Source organism: Haliotis rufescens, unplaced genomic scaffold (genome assembly GCF_023055435.1).
Source record: "Haliotis rufescens isolate VD_foot unplaced genomic scaffold, xgHalRufe1.0.p SCAF_3, whole genome shotgun sequence".
NCBI lineage: Eukaryota > Metazoa > Mollusca > Gastropoda > Lepetellida > Haliotidae > Haliotis > Haliotis rufescens.
Window position 1 is genome coordinate 37,002,129 of NW_025964001.1, and position 22,959 is coordinate 37,025,087.

The window sequence follows — 22,959 nt, forward strand, 5'->3', positions numbered from 1 at the left end:
TTAACTGTAATCATGTTTATTTTATTCCGGGAGCTTACATTATACACGGTGACGTGACAACTGGTGTATGACGGCACTAACACCAGGAGCCACATGTGGTACACATGTTTCCTCGTCCTATAAACATGTCTTGTACACTGCAGTGACACGACCTTCAGGAATTAAAAATGTTGGTTAAAATAAGATAATAAATGAGATATCAGCTTTTTCTCCACTGAATAAGGACTTAAAATTTTCTAAGACAAGAACAATGAGGTTAACAAGTCACATAAAAAAATGACATTCTATTACAACCAAATCCAGCCATGACCTCCAGTTGGATTCAACTGAGCGTCACCTGATTGTTGATATTTACACATCTGAGATATTGAGGTAAAGCTATTGTCATCATAAGTGGATGATAACAAATTCACCATGAAATTTTTCAACTGAATACACAGCACAATAAGACAGAAATGTCGGAATTAGGACACAGAGCACAGTTTGAAATAGTTGACCAAAGTTGTCTCCCTTTGTTATCACATCAGGATGTTTCACAATATCACATTTCATGAATATTATAATACATGGTTTTATTGAGAAGAAACAGAATCCTGTTCTACTAAGCGGGTAATATGACAGATATATACCGCAGACACAACCCAGGAGAACGACGCGATGATATGTTCCCGTACACAACACCTACATGGATAGAAGTTCGGTCACTAACGAAGCAAGCAAGATGGCAGCTTCAAGGGCAGTCAGTGCATTCACCACAAGGTGGTTTCCAACCAATCAAAATTCATATGAGTTGCCAATTTTAAATTCATAGGATTCATGAGGAAACTTTTGAATATTTGTAGCACACAGTTTACTTTCTTGGTTAGGACGCATATTTCATCACTGTTTTTTCTGTGTAACTTCCTTGTTCAATTTGAATGAGATAAAGAAACAATCTGAAGCAGTCTGAGCAGCAATGCTGAAAAAAGGATTGATATTCTCCAGAAAAACTGGTTCATACCATACCATAAATCATTGTCACTGGCTAGTAATCGTTAACATTGTTGGACTAAGTTACCATAAGCAATGCAATATTAGCGCTAAGTCCCACAACCTGCCTTCTCACAATCTGAATGTGATGTTACTAAATCAAAAGGTTGTCATAAAAGAGAAGATAAGTTAATACTTACTGGTTGATACACTGAACACAAAAAGTTTGTGATCTCAATATTTTTGGGGATCATTTTTGTTGTGAAGACTGAGCATACAATTTCATCAAAATATACCCCAAAATATTCATGATTTTTTTTCTTCAGTATATTTACTTCTAATATTATGATGAAGTGAATTGAAATACTACTTGTCGAAAACTGATCATACATGTGAGAAGAAAGTTCTTGGGGAAACAGCTTACAAACAATCTGTTACACATTTGGACGGTTGAAAACAGACCGTTCCACTGTAATTAACATGATCTCATATCAACCTTGACATCTCACACTGAATAAATATGTAATATTTGCAATAAACTATATATTTACATTAAAATTATATAAACTTGTGTCAATGTCATAACGGCCTGCTCTATTTCATGATGTAACATCCGGTATATGAAAGGCCTCCAGTATTGTCTGTCAATATTGAGCAATTAGTGTTTATTTCACACCAAGAAACAAGCAAAATGTGACAGGAAAATCGCACTAGTCACAACAACTTTCCAGGACAGTTTGACCTATAGTTTGGGGTATTATTGAGGAAATGTTCATCTAGGCTAAACAGAGAAAACTATCCATGTCTGACTAGCTTTTTACCACAGACATGGATGAGTCTAAAAATTTAATGTTCTGGCTTAGGGTTGGCTGAAGGCTATTTCTGTAAATATATTGATGTATTTTCTCCAAGAAAATAATCCCAAGAACAGCAATACTGACTGCGTCAAATACTAAGGAGAGAGAGGAGATGAAAAGAAAACCTGAGGCAGCAAAAAGGGGTAGCTATGGTCACCGCATTAATTTGGTATAACCAACTTCAGAGATCTCACTGGTCAGAACATACGGTGTAAAGACAGACACAGATTGGTAAACTGTGGGATAAAGATGTCTTCATCACCAAATCAGGTAATCCGACTTAGATACTATTTTCCCAACATAATATTCCAATATGACAATTTCAGAAAAGTCAAATAATGTCAAAAGCTAAACAAGAAGGCCGCTGATTGAACTTGGATCAAGGTCAAACCGATTCTTCAGAAACAGGCTAAAATGTCTGTTGGTTATACTCATATAAAATCTGAAAAATGTGTTTCTGTAATAAAATTTAAATAAACATTTAAAATATAGCACTACTACAGTGTAAATGTTCAGTGTGGTACAAAGATGTCACTTGTACCCAGCACTCTTGACATAATCTCAAGCATCAGGTGACACCTTAATTACAGGTGTGGTGACACCTTAATTACAGGTGTGGCACCACCTTGCTTACAGGTGTGGCATTACCAGTGTCTAGTCTCATGTCTATTTATAAGGCAGAGAAACTCATTCAGCTATTGCTCAAAGGTCTGAGTATATTCATATTTACAAACATGACAAGTCAGTTTGGGCAACTGTAATAAATTCTAGTTCTAAAATTTCATCTGTTATAAATGTATAAAACATAATAGTGCATTCTATCAAGGAAATTAAGTAGACAGTTTGGAAGGATAGAGATCAAAATAAAAATGCTCATGTATTATGAAGTAAGTCATATCAATGGATGAGGAAATTTGATTGTGCACTTCAAGTTCTTAATTTTTAAACTACTTAACATGATAAGATAACAAATACACAAGGTGTAGATGGATACACAACAATATGTACATGCTGACACTTCCATTACAAAGGCGCAAGACCAGCCACAGAAAATGTTACAGGCTGTTCAAAATAGGAATTTAATATTTTCTATTTGTTTTTACTTCTAAAACCCCCATTGTCCATTCATGTGCAAATCAGGACATAAGGAGTGATCAATTCAAAATTCGGTTTCTGATAAATATATATTTAAAAAATCTTGTTTATGAAAAGTACTAAAATCACAAGATGTAATTTGTAAAAGATTTGCTACCCATAAAAAGTATTTGAAGATAATGTTAAGTTATCTATTAAGATTGTCTTTCCTGTTATTATAAAATGGACAGCAAGATTAATTTAAAATATTAATTACAATAAACAATACAAACGAATTGCAACATGGTAAAAGTGAGCTAATTCCAGTTAAAATGAAACACTTCTTATCTCCATGAGAAGCACGGTACAGAAGTAAGGAAGTGCTACAAGGCTGCTGGGAAATGGTGACACGACATCATAGAGGGCGCTGTGCATGATCAGAAGAAGATGCGTTCACAAGGTCGTCCAATACAGTTCATGGTCCAACAGAGGAGAGATGTGGGTCAGTCCTTGTAGGCTGACTCATTCCCAAACTGGTCTGAATGGAATAAACTGAAACAGGCTGTTTCAAAGTAATAGTTTTAACACAGTCCAGATATACTTCATGAACAGGTTTCAGATCATGGGAAAAACTTCACATTCACCCTGAACACAACCCTGGCTTGAATGACAGCTCTCATGGTGATGGGATATTTTCAGACACTAGAGTCTGGGCATGTTACAGCAGAAATTGATCCTAGGGTACATCAATCTATGTATCGGGTACATAACAATTCATACAGGGCCCAAACTTGATGCAAGTCAACAACACAAAATTGTTCCACAATCAGTAGCTTTTATCAGAGCATACAAGTTAATCGTTTACCCTGCACACGTAACAGTACCAAGCACTGGATAGTTAAAGCTCACACATGGTATATCGTTATACCACACATTCCATAATGATTGGTAATACACCGCTATACCACACCTGCCCTTACAACTGGTATGGATGCCGTTATACCACACCTGCCATAATGACTGGTATGGATGCCGTTATACCACACCTGCCATAATGACTGGTATGGATGCCGTTATACCACACCTGCTATAATGACTGGTATGTACACCGTCATACCACACCTGCCATAATGACTGGTATGTATGTGTGATAATCACAGAAATATACTGTTATACCCCCTGCCATTATCACTGGTATATGCTGTTATACCACACCTGGGATAATGACACATCAGCGGACATGGACATGGACTTGGTCTGACAGAATAACTGAGAGATGTGCTCCAGCGATTGGTTCTATACAAGACTGTACAACAACCTGATGAATAACTGAGAAACCTGGCTGGCACAGCAGGAGATGTGAGTGATGTGTCGACAATGGTATGTAGGTCTGGCTGCAGCAGCTCCTTGTGAAACACTAAACTGTACACATTGTGCAACCGGTAAGTGTTATTCCACAGAGACGCTATGTGTTACGATGCTCATGATATCCAACGCCTGTCTGTATACATCTTCACTGTAATGAATCATTATACAACTTTTCTCAGATAGCCAGTATCTGATGATATATCCAGCCATGGAAAATAGCATCCTTCACAAATCTCTTTTAAAAATAGGACTTTGCCAATGTCTATCACTTTGTCATATAAAAGAAATCACTTCTATAACTGTACTTCGAACTGTTTCACAGTCTTTGACCCGAATGGATTACTGCCAGATTTATTGGCAGCCTTTGCTGCCCAGGCAACATCGAAAGGATCCACCCCTGGCCCGGCTTGACGTGTCGGGCTGGCGACACTGCTACTCGAAGAACTTTCAGACACACTCCACTGACTACTGCCTGATACGTTTCCATTCTGCTGGAAACTTCTTTGATGAGCCATTTCTAACAATGTAGGTTTAGTCTTCTGCCAGCCCGTGTTAGAGAGTTCTCCTGTATCTATGGAATGACTCCTCGTGTGCTGGAAGGGCATTGGTCGCGGCCGTGCCATTGGGGGCTGGGCAGGAGGTGCCTTAGGGTAGGGTTCTCCGGAGAAAGGCACACCGTTGACAGCAGACGACGTTGGGGAGGTGGTGAAAGCAGTCTGGGGGGCAGAGGCAAAGGGGTTGGTTGATCCCATTGGGGAGGTGGCTCCTTTGTTTGGCCAGTCCTCGCTAGGCACACGCTGAGGTGCAGGAGGGGTGGCGGCAGTTGTGGCGGGGTTTGCCCACGGGTTGGTGGTGGGCTGGGGTACATTGGATCCGTAACCTGCAACAGTCATGAATATTGTGAACAACATCACACACATCATATAAACATTACAAGTGTTATCCCCTACCTGCCAGTACAGTGTTCTGTTACAAGTGTTATCCCCTACCTGCCAGTATAGTGTTCTGTTACAAGTGTTATCCCCTACCTGCCAGTATAGTGTTCTGTTACAAGTGTTATCCGCTACCTGCCAGTTCAGTGTTCTGTTACAAGTGTTATTCCCTACCTGCCAGTACAGTGTTCTGTTACAAGTGTTATCCGCTATCTGCCAGTTCAGTGTTCTGTTACAAGTGTTATCCCCTACCTGCCAGTACAGTGTTCTGTTACAAGTGTTATCCGCTACCTGCCAGTTCAGTGTTCTGTTACAAGTGTTATTCCCTACCTGCCAGTACAGTGTTCTGTTACAAGTGTTATCCCCTACCTGCCAGTACAGTGTTCTGTTACAAGTGTTATCCCCTACCTGCCAGTACAGTGTTCTGTTACAAGTGTTATCCCCTACCTGCCAGTACAGTGTTCTGTTACAAGTGTTATCCGCTACCTGCCAGTTCAGTGTTCTGTTACAAGTGTTATTCCCTACCTGCCAGTACAGTGTGCTGTTACAAGTGTTATCCCCTACCTGCCAGTACAGTGTTCTGTTACAAGTGTTATCCCCTACCTGCCAGTACAGTGTTCTGTTACAAGTGTTATCCCCTACCTGCCAGTACAGTGTTCTGTTACAAGTGTTATCCCCTACCTGCCAGTACAGTGTTCTGTTACAAGTGTTATCCGCTACCTGCCAGTTCAGTGTTCTGTTACAAGTGTTATTCCCTACCTGCCAGTACAGTGTTCTGTTACAAGTGTTATCCCCTACCTGCCAGTACAGTGTTCTGTTACAAGTGTTATCCGCTACCTGCCAGTTCAGTGTTCTGTTACAAGTGTTATTCCCTACCTGCCAGTACAGTGTTCTGTTACAAGTGTTATTCCCTACCTGCCAGTACAGTGTTCTGTTACAAGTGTTATCCCCTACCTGCCAGTACAGTGTTCTGTTACAAGTGTTATCCCCTACCTGCCAGTACAGTGTTCTGTTACAAGTGTTATCCCCTACCTGCCAGTACAGTGTTCTGTTACAAGTGTTATTCCCTACCTGCCAGTACAGTGTTCTGTTACAAGTGTTATCCCCTACCTGCCAGTTCAGTGTTCTGTTGCAAGTGTTATCCCCTACCTGCCAGTATAGTGTTCTGTTACAAGTGTTATCACCTACCTGCCAGTACAGTGTTCTGTTGCAAGTGTTATCCCCTACCTGCCAGTTCAGTGTTCTGTTGCAAGTGTTATCCCCTACCTGCCAGTACAGTGTTCTGTTACAAGTGTTATCACCTACCTGCCAGTACAGTGTTCTGTTACAAGTGTTATCATCTACCTGCCAGTATAGTGTTCTGTTACAAGTGTTATCCCCTAACTGCCAGTACAATGTTCTGCTATAAGTGTTATCCCCTACCTGCCAGTACAGTGTTCTGTTAGGCTACAGGTGTTATCCCCCACCAGCCAGTACAGTGTTCTGTTACAAGTGTTATACCCTACCTGCCAGTACAGTGTTCTGTTCCAAGTGTTATAACCTACCTGCCAGTACAGTGTTCTGTTACAAGTGTTATAACCTACCTACCAGTACAGTGTTCAGTTAACATGTTCTACTCTACCTGCCAGTACAGTGTTCTGTTACAAGTGTTATCCCCTAACTGCCAGTACAGTGTTCTGTTACAAGTGTTATCACCTACCTGCCAGTATAGTGTTCTGTTACAAGTGTTATCCCCTAACTGCCAGTACAGTGTTCTGTTAACATGTTCTACTCTACCTGCCAGTACAGTGTTCTGTTAACATGTTCTACTCTACCTGCCAGTACAGTGTTCTGTTACAAGTGTTATCCCCTACCTGCCAGTACAGTGTTCTGTTACAAGTGTTATAGCCTAACTGCCAGTACAGTGTTCTGTTAACATGTTTTACTCTACCTGCTGGCGTAGTGTTCTGTCTCACAAGAGTTGGCTGAGTGGGGCTGGAGTACTGATGGAATGGTGGGACCGAGTTCTGGTGTGGGAGACCCATCCCTGGTCGAGTTGGGGCGTTGGCGAAGGGCTCGTCCGAGGACAGTGTAGACAGCCCCTGTGTGAGCTGCTGACACATCTTGGTGATGGAATCCTCCTGCTCATGGGTGGGAGACATCTCCTGTATAGCACCTCCTACTGCTGCAGGACAAACACCAGCAGTTAAAACCACATTAGTCAGGGTTGTTATAAAGGCTATACCCTACCAGGTGGCATAGTGTACTAACAAGGGTCAATCCCTACCTGACAGTATAGTGCTCGGTTTGGGTTTAATAAGTTAGGCTTAACGCCACTTTGAACAGTTATATCATGGCGTGTCAGCATAATGTGTGAGGAAAGCCAGAAGTGATGCAGGTCTTAGACGTTTACCACTTTGGTGAAACCAATGAAAAAAAGGTATCGCACTGACAAACCTAGAAACATTATTGGGGTGAACTGTGATTCAAACGTATGATCATAGCACCTTAGACGACTGGGACACCGGTGCCCCAATAATGCCTCATAGAACAGTATTTCAGTCATATCATGACATAGATGCTAAATAAGCATAAAAACAATAGACATCATACAAAATTGGTTGGTTGGGTGGTTGGGTGGTTTGGTGGTTGGTCAGTTTGTTGTTTAATGCCGCACCTAGCAATATTCCAGCTCTATGATGGTGGTCTGTACATAATCATGTCTGGACCAGACAATCCAGTGATTGACATCATGCGCATTGATCCTCGCAATTGGGATACGATGACATGCATCAACCAAGTCAGCAAGCCTGACCACCCTATCCTGTTTGGCGCTTCTTACAGCAAGCATGAGTTGCTTAAGACCTATTCTACCCCGGATCTTCACAGGTCACAACGTACAGACAACACACTGCAGTGGTTCATGCTTTAAGAATATGACCTTATTAAGCTGATTACTGGATCAAAGTCACTTCTAATTTGGCAGCTATAACTTATCAAGAAAATTCTTCAATTAAAACTAGTAAGTGCACATCACCTTTCGGCTTAAGTCATATGATCATACCATCTAGTACCACCTCATACCCGTGTGTCATATTTACTTTCAATGCTGTTGTTCTCTAAATTAGCATTAACTTTTTTTCAATAGTACCTGTTCATAGTTCATCACATAGTTTATCATTTGGAAAGGAATTTCCAAAATTTAGCAAGACACCAACTGCCAACATGCAAGTGCTGTTAGTTTTATCACTGCATAGGACACAGAGTACTAATGCCGGGAATAGCACCACGTCCCTAAGCACGACAAGCCAACAGTAGCATCAGACAAGGTACTGAGAAACAGGACACAGTTATCTCCCTTACCACCATTGCCATTATGTGTTGGGGATTCTAGTATTGCGTTCTGCCTCTGTAACGTGGAGGGGAGTTCTCCCAGACGTAGGGACACGGAGCGTTTGAAGGGGGATGAGGCTTCATGGAGCTTTTCAAATCCTCGGAATGAACCCTGTCTGTTTAACATTGACGACGTGGCATGCGGCCGTTGAACAGCATAAGGGTTGTCAATCTTCCGCACTGGGACTGGTTCTGTTCAAAATATGATCAAGTTCAACCTTATAGATATCATATCACAGTGTTTTGTTCAGATACATCAGAGAGTGAGTATGGACTTTTGGCTTAGGGAACCCAACCTGAGCCTTAGGCGTTACTACCAGGGTGTCCCTGTAACCTTCAAAACTACGATTATTGTTTCAATACAACATGAACATATAACTGATAAACTGCAATGTTTACTCACTCAATTACATTCATGCTTTCCATGACACTAAAGTCAATATCAAAAATAATTATACAGTTGAAATAGACCACCAAACAGACCTAATGGAGTTTATGTATTATATTTACATGACAATGGTGCTTCAAAATGTTCATGTATCTACCATGAATAAAATAGAATAATTTCATGCTCTAATAATGTCAGTCTTTTCAGCAACATATTACCGTATTCGACGTAATAATTGGCCAGGGTGCTCTCAAAATTAGAAATAGGGGGCTCTTATCAGAATATTTTTTTGGTGAGTTGAAAAATAATTTTTGTGGTTTATGCTCACAGCCTGAAATGTTTATGTACGACAGATATATTTTTCCAAAATTAAATGCCCATAATTAAGGGTGCACGTAACACACAAGTGCGTATTATACGCGAATAAATAAGTCTTGTTTACATTGATCAATCGGAAGGGGTGCTAATTGGGATTGTTCACTAGCCAATATCTTAGCAAATTTCGCCGTGGGCGCTTATTAGAGCAAGGCGCTTATTACGTCGAATACGGTACATTAGTCATGCAGCATCAGGAGACACCTCCAGTAATGGTTGAATGCCTCCAGTACCAGCTGTCGCTAACCTGCTAGAATTGCACTCTGGGGGTCCGCCAGCCTCTCTGTGAGTGTGGTCTGCCTGAAGGACCCTGTCCGAGTGAAGCTTGTTCGATCCTGGTTGAACTGAACTGTCACCCCTGTCTCCTTGTCCCGCTTCTGTTTCCGTTCCAGACATATTGCGAAGGCACACCCTACTGCATGGCTTAGTCTCTCTCCCTGTAACAGAGCAGATAACTTCACAATTAGACCAGTTAAACATTCAGTCTGTAACAGAGCAGATCACTGCACAATAAGAAAACCAGGTAAACATTCAGTCTGTAACAGAGCAGATCACTACACAATAAGAAAACCAGGTAAACATTCAGTCTGTAACAGAGCAGATCACTGCACAATTAGGCAACCAGGTAAACATTCCATCTGTAACAGAGCAGATCACTGCACAATTAGACCAGGTAAACATTCAGTCTGTAACAGAGCAGATCACTGCACAATTAGGCAACCAGGTAAACATTCAGTCTGTAACAGAGAAGATCACTACACAATTAGACCGGGTAAACATTCAGTCTGTAGCAGAGCAGATCACTGCACAATTAGGCAACCAGGTAAACACTCAGTCTGTAACAGAGCAGATCAGGTAAACATTCAGTCTGTAACAGAGCAGATCACTGCACAATTAGACGAGGTAAACATTCAGTCTGTAACAGAGCAGATCACTACACAATTAGACCAGGTAAACATTCAGTCTGTAACAGAGCAGATCATTGCACAATTAGACCAGGTAAACATTCAATCTGTAACAGAGCAGATAACTGCACAATTAGACCAGGTAAACATTCAGTCTGTAACAGAGCAGATAACTGCACGATTAGACAACCAGGTAACCATTCAGTCTGTAACAGAGCAGATAACTGCACAATTAGACCAGGTAAACATTCAGTCTGCAGTCAGTCAATATTGTTTCAAACCGTTGTCAGCAATTTTCCAGCTATGTCATGGTGGACTATACATAATCAAGTCTGAGCAAACACCAATGGTTGACATCACGAGCAATTACCCACAACATCATGATGGCACACTTTTAACAAGGTCATTCAATGTAACCACCCAACTGGCTGCTGAAAGTCGGCTCATATGACAAGCATGAGGTACTTCAGTCCTATACTGCCCACGAAGGGCAACTGCATTCTTGACACAGAACATTACAACAGAAAATATTACAAAAAGACAATGATGATATGACAGAAAACATAACAAAATCAAAACAAATCTCTATTTCCCTATCATACATCCTAACTGTGGTTTGTAATTCTATAGGAATATTCCCCTAAACAACACTTCCTACTGGTTCAAGTACAGGAAAATTATCTATACAATGACATACTTTTTATATAGATAACACACTGCAACTCAGAACAAATCTACATGTTGCAATAAGAAACATGGTCATCAGCTATTCACCATCCAGCAATCGATATCTTTGAAGGGTAATGAATAATAGGATCTTTGTTCCATGCAACCTCCATTCCAACATGACATCTATTGATACCAGACTTCCAATTCTGTCTAGTCTACAATGGATCTTGACATCAGTATCATAACATCAATATTATCTTCATGCCATGCGACCCAACTTGACAAAGACCCAGCACACATCAACAGTGTCCTGCCTTCAGACACAGCTGCCATTAACATGCTGGACGATACCTACATAATGCCGACACATGACGCAATTTAATCAAACCCTGCACAATGTTGAATCAAAGAGCAGGTCCATGTGAGTGCTCATATCATCATGGAGACCTTATTTCTGCAAGACTGCTTCAGGCCTCAAAGTTAAATTTTTTACCAAGTTTTCTTTGGTTGGTTTGGTGTATAACGCCGCAATCAGCAATATTCCAGCTATATGACGGCGGTCTGGACCAGACAATCCAGTGATTAATGTCATGAGCATCGATCCCCGCAATTGGGATCGATGACATGCATCAACCAAGTCAGCGAGCCTGACCACCAGATCCTGTTAGTCGCCTTTTACGACAAGCGTAGTCACCTTTTACGGCAAGCATGGGTTGCTGAAGACCTATTCTACCCCGGAATCTTCACGGGTCTTTTACCAAGTAGCCATATGGCTACAAGCATTTGTTTCAAGGTAGCCAGTCGTAAAGCCAATATTGTAGGTATTCAAAAGCATTTGAAATGATCTTTTATCAAATAACTATTTTAATATGTACAAGACATAGCACCAGTCTTGAAATTATGAATTAGTGGAAACTGTACTTGATTTTTGTTATTTGTGACTCAAACAATGATGTAATTTATGCTACTAGATTATTTAGGTATATCCTTGCTTATCCAATGAGCATTGTCAACTGAAATAAAATAATAATTACACTAATATTTATGTATTTCTGTTCATTGTTGACTTAAGGAGGAATTATATGCAAGTACAATTATTAGCAGACATGTTTTCGACAATCAGCTGTCTTCAAATGTGAAGCAATAGATTTAGTTGCCACAAGATATTTTCAAGGTAGTCATTTGGCTACCTCTGAGTTTTAGACAGTAGACAAATTGAAATTTAGGTCAAATTGGCAACTGTTTTAGTTGCAACATTGAGGCCTGTGCTTCAATGCCTTATAAGGAAAACTGTTGATATCACATGATTTTTACTTCTCAGGAAAGCATAGCTTGGGTCTTATTTATAATATCGCCTTCCATGGAGGACACCTAAATAAGTACTAGCCATTTTGTCCACCTGATCTACATTCAACTTCACACTAAGAAGCACATGTACCGAGGATCTATTCCCCCAGAATCCCCCATTGATGATATCCCTACTGCCCTATCCATCTATGGCTTACCAATGAATGTTGCAATCAAATCCCCCCCCCCCCCCCAACACACAGGGACGGTTCACCACCCCATGTGGTGTCAAGAGACAAGATTGATTGTTGATTGATTGTTTGTTGTTTAACGCCGCACTCAGCAATATTCCAGCTATATGACAGCAGTCTGTAAAATAATCGAGTCTTGACCAGACAATCCATTGATTGACATCATGAGCATCGATCCACGCAATTGGGATCGATGACATGCATCAACCAAGTCAGCGAGCCTGACCACCCGATCCAGTTAGTCGCCTTTTACGACAAGCATAGTTGCCTTTTACGGCAAGCATGGGTTGCTGAAGACCTGTTCTACCTCGGATCTTCACGGATCTCAAGAAACAAGAAGGGAGACTGCAACGGTTCACCACCCCATGTGTTTGCGACTTAAAAAGTAGTTTCGTGTTTGCAAAATCTTAAACAATATAAACATCAATATCAAAAAGATTTTAGGGTCACGAAAATTCTTTACCTTACATTTAGATATGATTATATACAAAATCAACTTTAACAAAAAATATTCTTGAAAACTAGGAGACTGCTGTTGGAAGCGAAAGAATAATGTTGGTCAAGTAACAAAAGTGGCGCCTTGCAAAACGAACAGTTTTGATTGACGAGTTAAATGAAACATTTACAGTTTATAATGAAACATTTTCGAGAGAATAACAAATTGCAAGAAGAGTTATTAATTTCATAAATGACCATCTGTCTTTATTTTGCCTTGTCAATGTTGAACTAACATAAAAAGGACGTCAACAGTTTGTGTACAGGAAAGACACTTACAATAAAGGGAGACAATTTAAGGGGAGGTAACTCTTGTATGACAATAGTTCTGTCAAAGTGTTTCACTGGAGTGAAATGTCAAGTGTTATTTATGTTCATTGCAATGAAAATATAACTTTTCTCAACTTTAGAAAATTCAGTCTTTCACACTGAAGTATATAATAAAATTGAAATCAAAGTTGTGAACTGCTGTTGATTGGTTGTCATTAGAGCGCACATTAGTAAAATAATCAACATGAAACCAGTGGTTGATAGCTTGAGCAACCATCCATACCAACAATGTCCAATGACACACTATCAGGGTTCAAAATTGACACATATCCACTAAGACTGAGGAAGGACGAGAGATATTTCCTTGCAGACCTTCACTTTCACCATTAGGTAGATGGCAGCTGTAGATCATTTTTGTTGAAAACCAAGATGGCCACCATGCTAGTGAAAAGAACTATTGGAAACATTTGATTTATTAAATGAGTGGTCAATGGGTGTAAGAAAAAATATAGATTTGCAAATCTACAACTTTTCAGACCAAGATTACACAATACACAGGACTATCAATGAAGTCAAGAAACAAGATTGATTGTTGATTGATTGTTTGTTGTTTAACGCCGCACTCAGCAATATTCCAGCTATATGACAGCGGTCTGTAAAATAATCGAGTCTTGACCAGACAATCCATTGATTGACATCATGAGCATCGATCCACGCAATTGGGATCGATGACATGCATCAACCAAGTCAGCGAGCCTGACCACCCGATCCAGTTAGTCGCCTTTTACGACAAGCATAGTTGCCTTTTACGGCAAGCATGGGTTGCTGAAGACCTGTTCTACCTCGGATCTTCACGGATCTCAAGAAACAAGAAGGGAGACTGCAACGGTTCATCATCTGTGACATTTCTTATGGTGGGACACAAACTAGCGTTTGTGTTGGTGTCATGTCCCCTAACAGCACAGATTACATTGGAATTATGTAAGTACAGACGACAAAACACTGCAAGGTCTCCTTGATATCTATGTCAGTATACCAGCTACACACTGAGTAGGAAACATGGGCTGGTACTGATGCATGTGGAAATTGCTGACTCTGCAATTAATGTATCCAAACAGCCCGACTATTCTGGAACCAACCATTGTGGACAAACCAGCCGCAGCTCAGGTGGCATTTGTGGAGCCAATTATTTTATAACTGAAAGTCTGGACTGATCAAACACTCCTGGAAGGAAGTTGGTTTTGAGAACCCCCAGAGGGGTCTGTTCAGTGTAATTGCGAGCACCTGCAGTGGACGGGACATGCCATGGGACTCTTGGTTTGTCCAAGCATTCCCACCTCATTAGGCCAGACTGACTCTTCATATTATGAAACAGACTTCCCAGATTAACTGATCACCTTTCGTATTACCACACAAACTTCTCAGGTTAACAGATCACCTTTCGTGTTACCACACAAACTTCTCAGGTAAACAGATCGCCTTTCATATTACCACAACGACTTCTCAGGTTAACAGATCGCCTTTCATATTACCACAACGACTTCTCAGGTAAACAGATCTCCTTTCATATTACCACACCGACTTCTCAGGTTAACAGATCGCCTTACATATTACCACACCGACTTCTCAGGTTAACAGATCACCTTTCATATTACCACACAAACTTCTCAGGTTAACAGATCGCCTTACATATTACCACACCGACTTCTCAGGTTAACAGATCACCTTTCGTATTACCACTCAAACTTCTCAGGTTAACAGATCGCCTTACATATTACCACACCGACTTCTCAGGTTAACAGATCACCTTTCGTATTACCACTCAAACTTCTCAGGTTAACAGATCGCCTTTCATATTACCTCACCGACTTCTCAGGTTAACAGATCGCCTTTCATATTACCACACCGACTTCTCAGGTTAACAGATTGCCTTTCATATTACCACAACGACTTCTCATTTAAACAGATCGCCTTTCATATAACCACAACGACTTCTCAGGTTAAAAGATCACCTTACATATTACCACAACGACTTCTCAGGTTAACAGATTGCCTTTCATATTACCTCACCGACTTTTCAGGTTAACAGATCGCCTTTCATATTACCACACAAACTTCTCAGGTTAACAGATCCCCTTTCATATTACCTCACCGACTTTTCAGGTTAACAGATCGCCTTTCATATTACCACACAAACTTCTCAGGTTAACAGATCGCCTTTCATATTACCACAATGACTTCTCAGGTTAACAGATTGCCTTTCATATTACCTCACCGACTTTTCAGGTTAACAGATCGCTTTCATATTACCACACCCACTTCTCAGGTTAACAGATTGCCTTTCATATTACCACAACAAGTTCTCAGGTAAACAGATCGCCTTTCATATAACCACAATGACTTCTCAGGTTAACAGATTGCCTTTCATATTACCACACAAACTTCTCATTTAAACAGATCGCCTTTCATATAACCACAACGACTTCTCAGGTTAAAAGATCACCTTACATATTACCACAACGACTTCTCAGGTTAACAGATTGCCCTTCATATTACCTCACCGACTTTTCAGGTTAACAGATCGCTTTCATATTACCACACCGACTTCTCAGGTTAACAGATTGCCTTTCATATTACCTCACCGACTTCTCAGGTTAACAGATCACCTTTCATATTACCACAACGACTTCTCAGGTTAACAGATCACCTTTCATATTACCACACCGACTTCTCAGGTTAACAGATTGCCTTTCATATTACCACAACGACTTCTCATTTAAACAGATCGCCTTTCATATAACCACAACGACTTCTCAGGTTAAAAGATCACCTTACATATTACCACAACGACTTCTCAGGTTAACAGATTGCCTTTCATATTACCTCACCGACTTTTCAGGTTAACAGATCGCCTTTCATATTACCACACAAACTTCTCAGGTTAACAGATTGCCTTTCATATTACCACAACGACTTCTCAGGTTAACAGATTGCCTTTCATATTACCTCACCGACTTTTCAGGTTAACAGATCGCCTTTCATATTACCACAACGACTTCTCAGGTTAACAGATTGCCTTTCATATTACCACAACGACTTCTCAGGTAAACAGATCGCCTTTCATATAACCACAATGACTTCTCAGGTTAAAAGATCACCTTACATATTACCACAACGACTTCTCAGGTTAACAGATTGCCTTTCATATTACCACAACGACTTCTCATTTAAACAGATCGCCTTTCATATAACCACAACGACTTCTCAGGTTAAAAGATCACCTTACATATTACCACAACGACTTCTCAGGTTAACAGATTGCCCTTCATATTACCTCACCGACTTTTCAGGTTAACAGATCGCTTTCATATTACCACACCGACTTCTCAGGTTAACAGATTGCCTTTCATATTACCTCACCGACTTCTCAGGTTAACAGATCACCTTTCATATTACCACAACGACTTCTCAGGTTAACAGATCACCTTTCATATTACCACACCGACTTCTCAGGTTAACAGATCACCTTTCATATTACCACACCGACTTTCAGGATAACAAATCACCTTTCATATTACCTCACCGACTTCCCAGGTTACCAGACTGACTTCCCAGGTTACCAGACTAACTTCCCAGGTTACCAGACTAACTTCCCTGGTTACCAGGTTGACTTCCCAGGTACCAGATCACCTCTCGCACTACCAGACTGACTTCCCAGGTTACCAGATCACCTCTCGCACCACCAGACTGACTTCCCAGGTTACCAGACTGACTTCCCAGGTTACCAAACTGACTTCCCAGGTTACCAGACTGACTTCCCAGGTTACCAGACTGACCTCCCAGGTTACCAGACTGAACCTCGCCACACAGAACATTAAGGTCTGTTTCGATGATGCTATTCTAATCTGCATACAGTAAGCAGTAAGCACAAGCAGTAGCAACTTTCTCTGAAATGTGATCATTCATAGCTGGAACACTTGCGATGGCCTAACTGAGGCAGACTACAATCATTGCCATCTGTAGGTTTGTTTCATCGAACCCTATTCATGATAGGGCTGTAACAAAACACTTTGTTGCAAAATGAATACACATACTAATATAGATTTCCCAACAGGTCTTTATCAGAGGGCTATTTCTATTATGAGTGTATTTCAATGTATCTAACAAGTACTACATTCTCCTACCCAGAGTTCCATGCGGCCAGCATAGTACCTCTGCCACAGGCCAGCGCCATGTGACGATTCATCACATCTTACACAGTCCATTCAAGATATTGCATATGTTTTTCATCTGTTTGATTTTTCACAAGTCTACATATATAGAAAAACATAGATGGTTAACTTTCATTGTGAAAATATTCTAAAACGTGAAAAACTATTTCCATTTGCGTAGTAATCCTTGTTTACATATATATTGTGATGCACCTCACTGTTGCTGTTGTAGTAGCATATCTATATAATTATGCTAAACAATATGTAAAGTGCTCCGAAAGAAGTGCATTAGGCCAGTCTGTTCTGATTTCAGAAAAATCACGTTTGTTTACAAACAAGAGAAAAGTCTGGTCACTTGATATGCAAATTAGCCTATGGCAGTTATGCTTAGTGAGTGAGTGAGTGAGTATGGTTTTACGCCGCTTTTAGCAATATTCCAGCAATATCACGGCGGGGGACACCAGAAATGGGCTTCACACATTGTACCCATGTCGGGAATCGAACCCGGGTCTCCGACGTGACGAGCGAACGCTTTAACCACTAGGCTACCCGACTGCCCCAGTTATGCTCAGTCCCCACTGCGCCAGGGTGTGACAAGTGCTACTGATGCCACCATTCAAATGACAAGCTGTTGAACAAATAGTTCCGTCAGCATGAGATGTTATTACAAAATGCATAACACAGCTATTTTTTATTAAACAGTGTACCATCAAAGAGTGGATAATGAAGCATAGTGACAACACCTATCATGTTACGGAGTCCATTCTATCAATTGCACCAATTTAGAGACACGACTCAAACATTGTCTGTAAACTTGGCACATACGCATAGAAAGCCACTTGTTGCAAAAACATCATTGTACCAAATAACAAGGGCTCCTAATGTAGACATGTATAAACTCATACTGTGGCGCAAAGTATTGCAATGCCCCGAATATTCAGTGAATCTCTACAGCTCTCATTCATGACTAGCGGTGACTATTCAGGCTAATTTCACTGTTACGAAAATATTGCAATAGTACTCCAACTTGCAATAGTACTGCGATAGTATGATTCCAACTTTAAGGCTTGATAATTATATCAGTCAATGTAATAGAAATGAATAAAGTATTGCTGACAAACTCAAGGTCGGCCATTTTCCTCCCTGTCACTACTTAAACCAAAGGGAAGTAACTCTAATCAACACATGGCAGGTCTGAAATGCATATGTAAAAAATTTTTCTGAGGCAAGTTTTGTTTCACTTATAACTAATTGCGAATATTAAAACTATTGATTGTCATGCATACTATTGGCAATACAATGGGTGCTCTTTCTAACAATATCGTACAATCGTAGGGCAAACAATTACAATACATCGATAGTTTGATACATTGTTACACTCCTATTCATGACTGCATCTACTTCCACTACATATGCAAGGCATGCAAGATACACTAGTCAAAGTTCTTGTCATGCTGTGATGGTATCAACTCAGGCCACAGTTAACCACTCCGAGAAGGGAAGTGGTGCTGACCAAGGATCATAATCAGGGCAAATCTTGGACTTAAACCAAATATCAACTACATATCCTGCCACTTCTTAGGGATGCAACTCTGCAAAGTGATTTCAGGTGCTTAAGATCACTTGACACCAATCACCTTACAATATGTACAGTGCAAAGAGATGTACTGAAGAGTGAGTGAGTGAAGTGAGTGAATAGCGTTTTATGCCATAACCACTATATCATGGCAGCCTTCAAGTAAATAAGCTTGGACAAGACAAACTAGTGGTCAATAGTATGAACATGTCATGTGTCATACAATCTGCTGTGTCAGCATGGTTGGAACCATGGAGGTCACCATCCACACACCATCTGATACCAGTCATATTCATCTCATACCATGAGTACTGGGGACGGATTCTTCCCCTGATTCCCCATGTGCGATGTCAGCCAATTTGGCAGGAAAACCCATCATGACACAGGTCACTGACATTTACCCCTTTGGTGAGTGAGTGAGTGAGGTTTTACGCTGCTTTTAGCAATATTCCAGCAATATCACGGCGGGGGACACCAGAAATGGGCTTCACACATTGTACCCATGTGAGGAATCGATCCTTGGTCTTTGGCATGACAAGCAACACTTTAACCACTAGACTCCCCCACCACCCCACCACCCCACCCCTTTGGTGAAACCATTGAGCAAGAGTAATAAGGCCAAAAATCATTACTACCAAGAATCGAGGATTCGAACCCATTACCAGCAGATCCACGGAGCTAAGGGACACAACTCACTACTCTAGCTGGCAAAGAATCAGGGATTTGAACCCAGTACCAGCAGATCCTTGGAGCTGAGGGACACGTCACTACTCTGGCAAAGAATCGGGGATTCGAACCCAGTACCAGCAGATCCTTGGAGCTAAGGGACACAACTCACTACTCTAGCTGGCAAAGAATCAGGGATTCGAACCCAGTACCAGCAGATCCTTGGAGCTGAGGGTTACAACTCACTACTCTGGCAAAGAATCGGGGATTCGAACCCAGTACCAGCAGATCCTTGGAGCTGAGGGACACGTCACTACTCTGGCAAAGAATCAGGGATTCGAACCCAGTACCAGCAGATCCTTGGAGCTGAGGGTTACAACTCACTACTCTGGCAAAGAATCGGGGATTCGAACCCAGTACCAGCAGATCCTTGGAGCTGAGGGACACGTCACTACTCTGGCAAAGAATCGGGGATTCGAACCCAGTACCAGCAGATCCTTGGAGCTAAGGGACACAACTCACTACTCTAGCTGGCAAAGAATCAGGGATTCGAACCCAGTACCAGCAGATCCTTGGAGCTGAGGGTTACAACTCACTACTCTGGCAAAGAATCGGGGATTCGAACCCAGTACCAGCAGATCCTTGGAGCTGAGGGTTACAACTCACTACTCTGCCCAGGACCACTGGGCCACCTGATCTCCCTATTGAGTGTGAGTGATGTTTTACACCACAGTCAGCAATATTCCAGCTATATCAGAGTGGCCTGTAACAATGAAGTCTGGGCCAAGCAAACCAGGTTCCACCAATGCTGACACACAATCAGCCAAGACACATCATCGTGATTTTAGTTAGCTCCGACAACAAGCCTGAATTACTCGTGACCAATTTTTCCCTTGAAATACAATGGACTTTTGAAGAGAGTGTGGCTATTATAACATAGGATGTACTGTACTACATAATGCAGATGCTGTTTATATAACACACAGTATGATAGATAGATTGAGGGTGAATATGATATTCATGCTTTTGGGAATTCAAAACATTTTCATTACACAGATACAAAATATATAGTCAAAGTTCGAAACAAAAACACAACACAAAATGCTCAAATATGTCAAACCAAAAAAAAAGGCCTAAAGACTAAGGCACAAGATTCAACTAAAAAAAATTGATATGGGTGAATATATAATCAATGTGAACAAGTTGCTAATGAGGAACCAGAAGCACATTCAGGATTAGTGGAAATGAGAGCTTCAACAGTCAAGCTTACCATCGCCTCCGTGGACTGAAAATAAGCAGAATTTTGTGTAGCATGAACAAGACTGGTGATTTTGTCAACAATAAAAAAACTCTGATCAAATTTCACATAATAATTTCCTATTAGATTTCCTCTTGCTGCACCCATTCTTCCGGACTTACCAGAAATAGACAACTTTGAACAGTTCCATTTAATTCAGTTTTGGAGTGTTCCGTATATAAGAGTTCTCCCTGACATATCAAACAACACTGTAATACTCCTTCTCTTGAGGTCACACTGAGTCATATTGCTCAACCAAGTATTTCAAAGACTTTTTTCTTTTTCTTTTTTTTTGTAATCTGAATGAGACTCACACATGTTTATTATTCTATGGACTAATGGTTTTGGTTTGAAAGTTGTATTGAAAGTAGTATCAAATTCCTTTCATTTCATAATTCTATAAGGTTCTACATCAAACATATACCGATATGCACCAAATGTATGAGTTGTCTGTTGAATAGACCTTCTTACGGAAATCTAATAATATATTTCAAGATATTCACACCAAGGCAACAAAATGTCATTGGAAAAATGTCACGACTGCATTAAGCTCAATGTTTAATTTATACCAGATCTTTTTACATCCAAGATCATGCAACTATCAAGAGATAAGCCAGAAACAAATTTACACTTAAAAAAACCAAGACAAGCTTGCAAATCTTTCTACAGACGAAGAAATGAAAAAGCAAAATGTCACTGTTCTAACATGCAGGGTCAAGTCAAATTGGGGGAATAGTCGGAAGAAAAAAAAATAGTCATAGAAGCAGTTAGTTTTTCACAAGTTGAAATAATTATATCAACATTTTTTTGCGAAAGTGGTGGTATACTATATCACAAATTTTAAAAGTGTATTTATGTCACATATCATTATACCCAAAAACATATAAAACAGCTCTTTAAGAAAGTGAAGAATACTCTCTGACATTATGGACTCAGTTAGTACATGATACCTTGAACCAAACAATATATATATTCTTCCTTGTTTCATGAATTTACCTCTCAGAGCAAGAGTAAAAAAATTATAGTTGCCAATGTTTTTATATCAAAACTCCATTTCTTTGTATTTCTTGAGAAACTTAGTTCAGACTTCTTTTCACAAGATCAAAATCAATCTTCATTTGTACAAATGTTAAACTTTTAGTGGCGTTTTTATCATTATTTGGGCTAGATTTATCACAATATATTTTCATCACATTTCACAATTATTAGCCAAAATTGAAATTTATTCCTAACATTCTACAAATCAAATCAGAATCTATGACAGACATTGATTTTCATCCTCATTAAATACCAGCCACTCTCCATTTTTTCAAACTGGGTTTCTTGTGGCATGCCTAATCTAACAGGAAGCTTGTCAACAGGACATGATCCATAGGAAAGAAAGGGCAATATGGAAATTATCATATAAGAATAATACTGACATCCTCATACATATAGCAGTCATCAAGGACAAAAGAGTGTGCAATATATTCGTCAGTATCCATGGCAACCTGAACATTTTATTCCACAAACTAGAGCACAGACATATGTTGCCAATTCCTCAACATGGCCTCTGAATGTCTGTATGTCCCAACAAGATGCAAATCAATCCAGTTTCCTGCTCTTCTCTTCAAATACAGCCATCAAGACCCCAACAGATGTATATCAATAACTAGCTTAACAATCAGATTGTCTCATCAACTAGACCCCCATCCTGCTTCTGTAGCATTTTACTCATAACAATACCCCTACATTTTCAGTCTTTCCTACTGGGGTAATTCTACCATGGGCCTCATACCATATCATTTACTTTTCAGAAGAGCCCTATGTTTTGAGGTGAGGTGAGGTGAAATTGGGTTTAACGTCGCATCCAAGATTATTGCACTTATATAGCGACGTGCATGCACGTGTGTGTGCGTGCCTGTCCTTGTACTAGTCTGGACTGATGCCGATTTATAGTGCTAGCACACTGAGATACCATGCCGCAGTTTAACATGAATACCCCACTCAGACACAGT

The 22,959-nt window shown here is 40.4% G+C and overlaps 1 protein-coding gene and 1 long non-coding RNA gene across 12 annotated transcripts in view; one reads left to right on the forward strand and one right to left on the reverse strand.

Annotated features, from left to right (window-relative positions):
- Positions 1–22,959, reverse strand: part of LOC124118834 (protein numb-like) — a 112,229-nt gene continuing 89,270 nt past the window's right edge. For 8 of the 11 annotated variants that reach the window (XM_046481199.2, XM_046481174.2, XM_046481160.2 and 5 more), the window contains exons 6-10: positions 20,936–20,950; positions 9,583–9,772; positions 8,543–8,764; positions 7,131–7,364; positions 1–5,148 (exon numbers count right to left, since the gene is read on the reverse strand). In XM_046481199.2, coding sequence (XP_046337155.2) covers positions 4,562–5,148; positions 7,131–7,364; positions 8,543–8,764; positions 9,583–9,772; positions 20,936–20,950 — 1,248 coding nt within the window. In that variant the 3' untranslated portion in view covers positions 1–4,561. The remainder of the gene's footprint in view (positions 5,149–7,130; positions 7,365–8,542; positions 8,765–9,582; positions 9,773–20,935; positions 20,951–22,959) is intronic. The other 3 variants (XM_046481155.2, XM_046481144.2, XM_046481133.2) reach the window with 1 other exon arrangement.
- LOC124118899 lies at positions 9,974–10,294 on the forward strand. The gene is made up of 2 exons (XR_006858551.2): positions 9,974–10,008; positions 10,191–10,294. It is a non-coding gene; the product is annotated as an uncharacterized LOC124118899 (long non-coding RNA).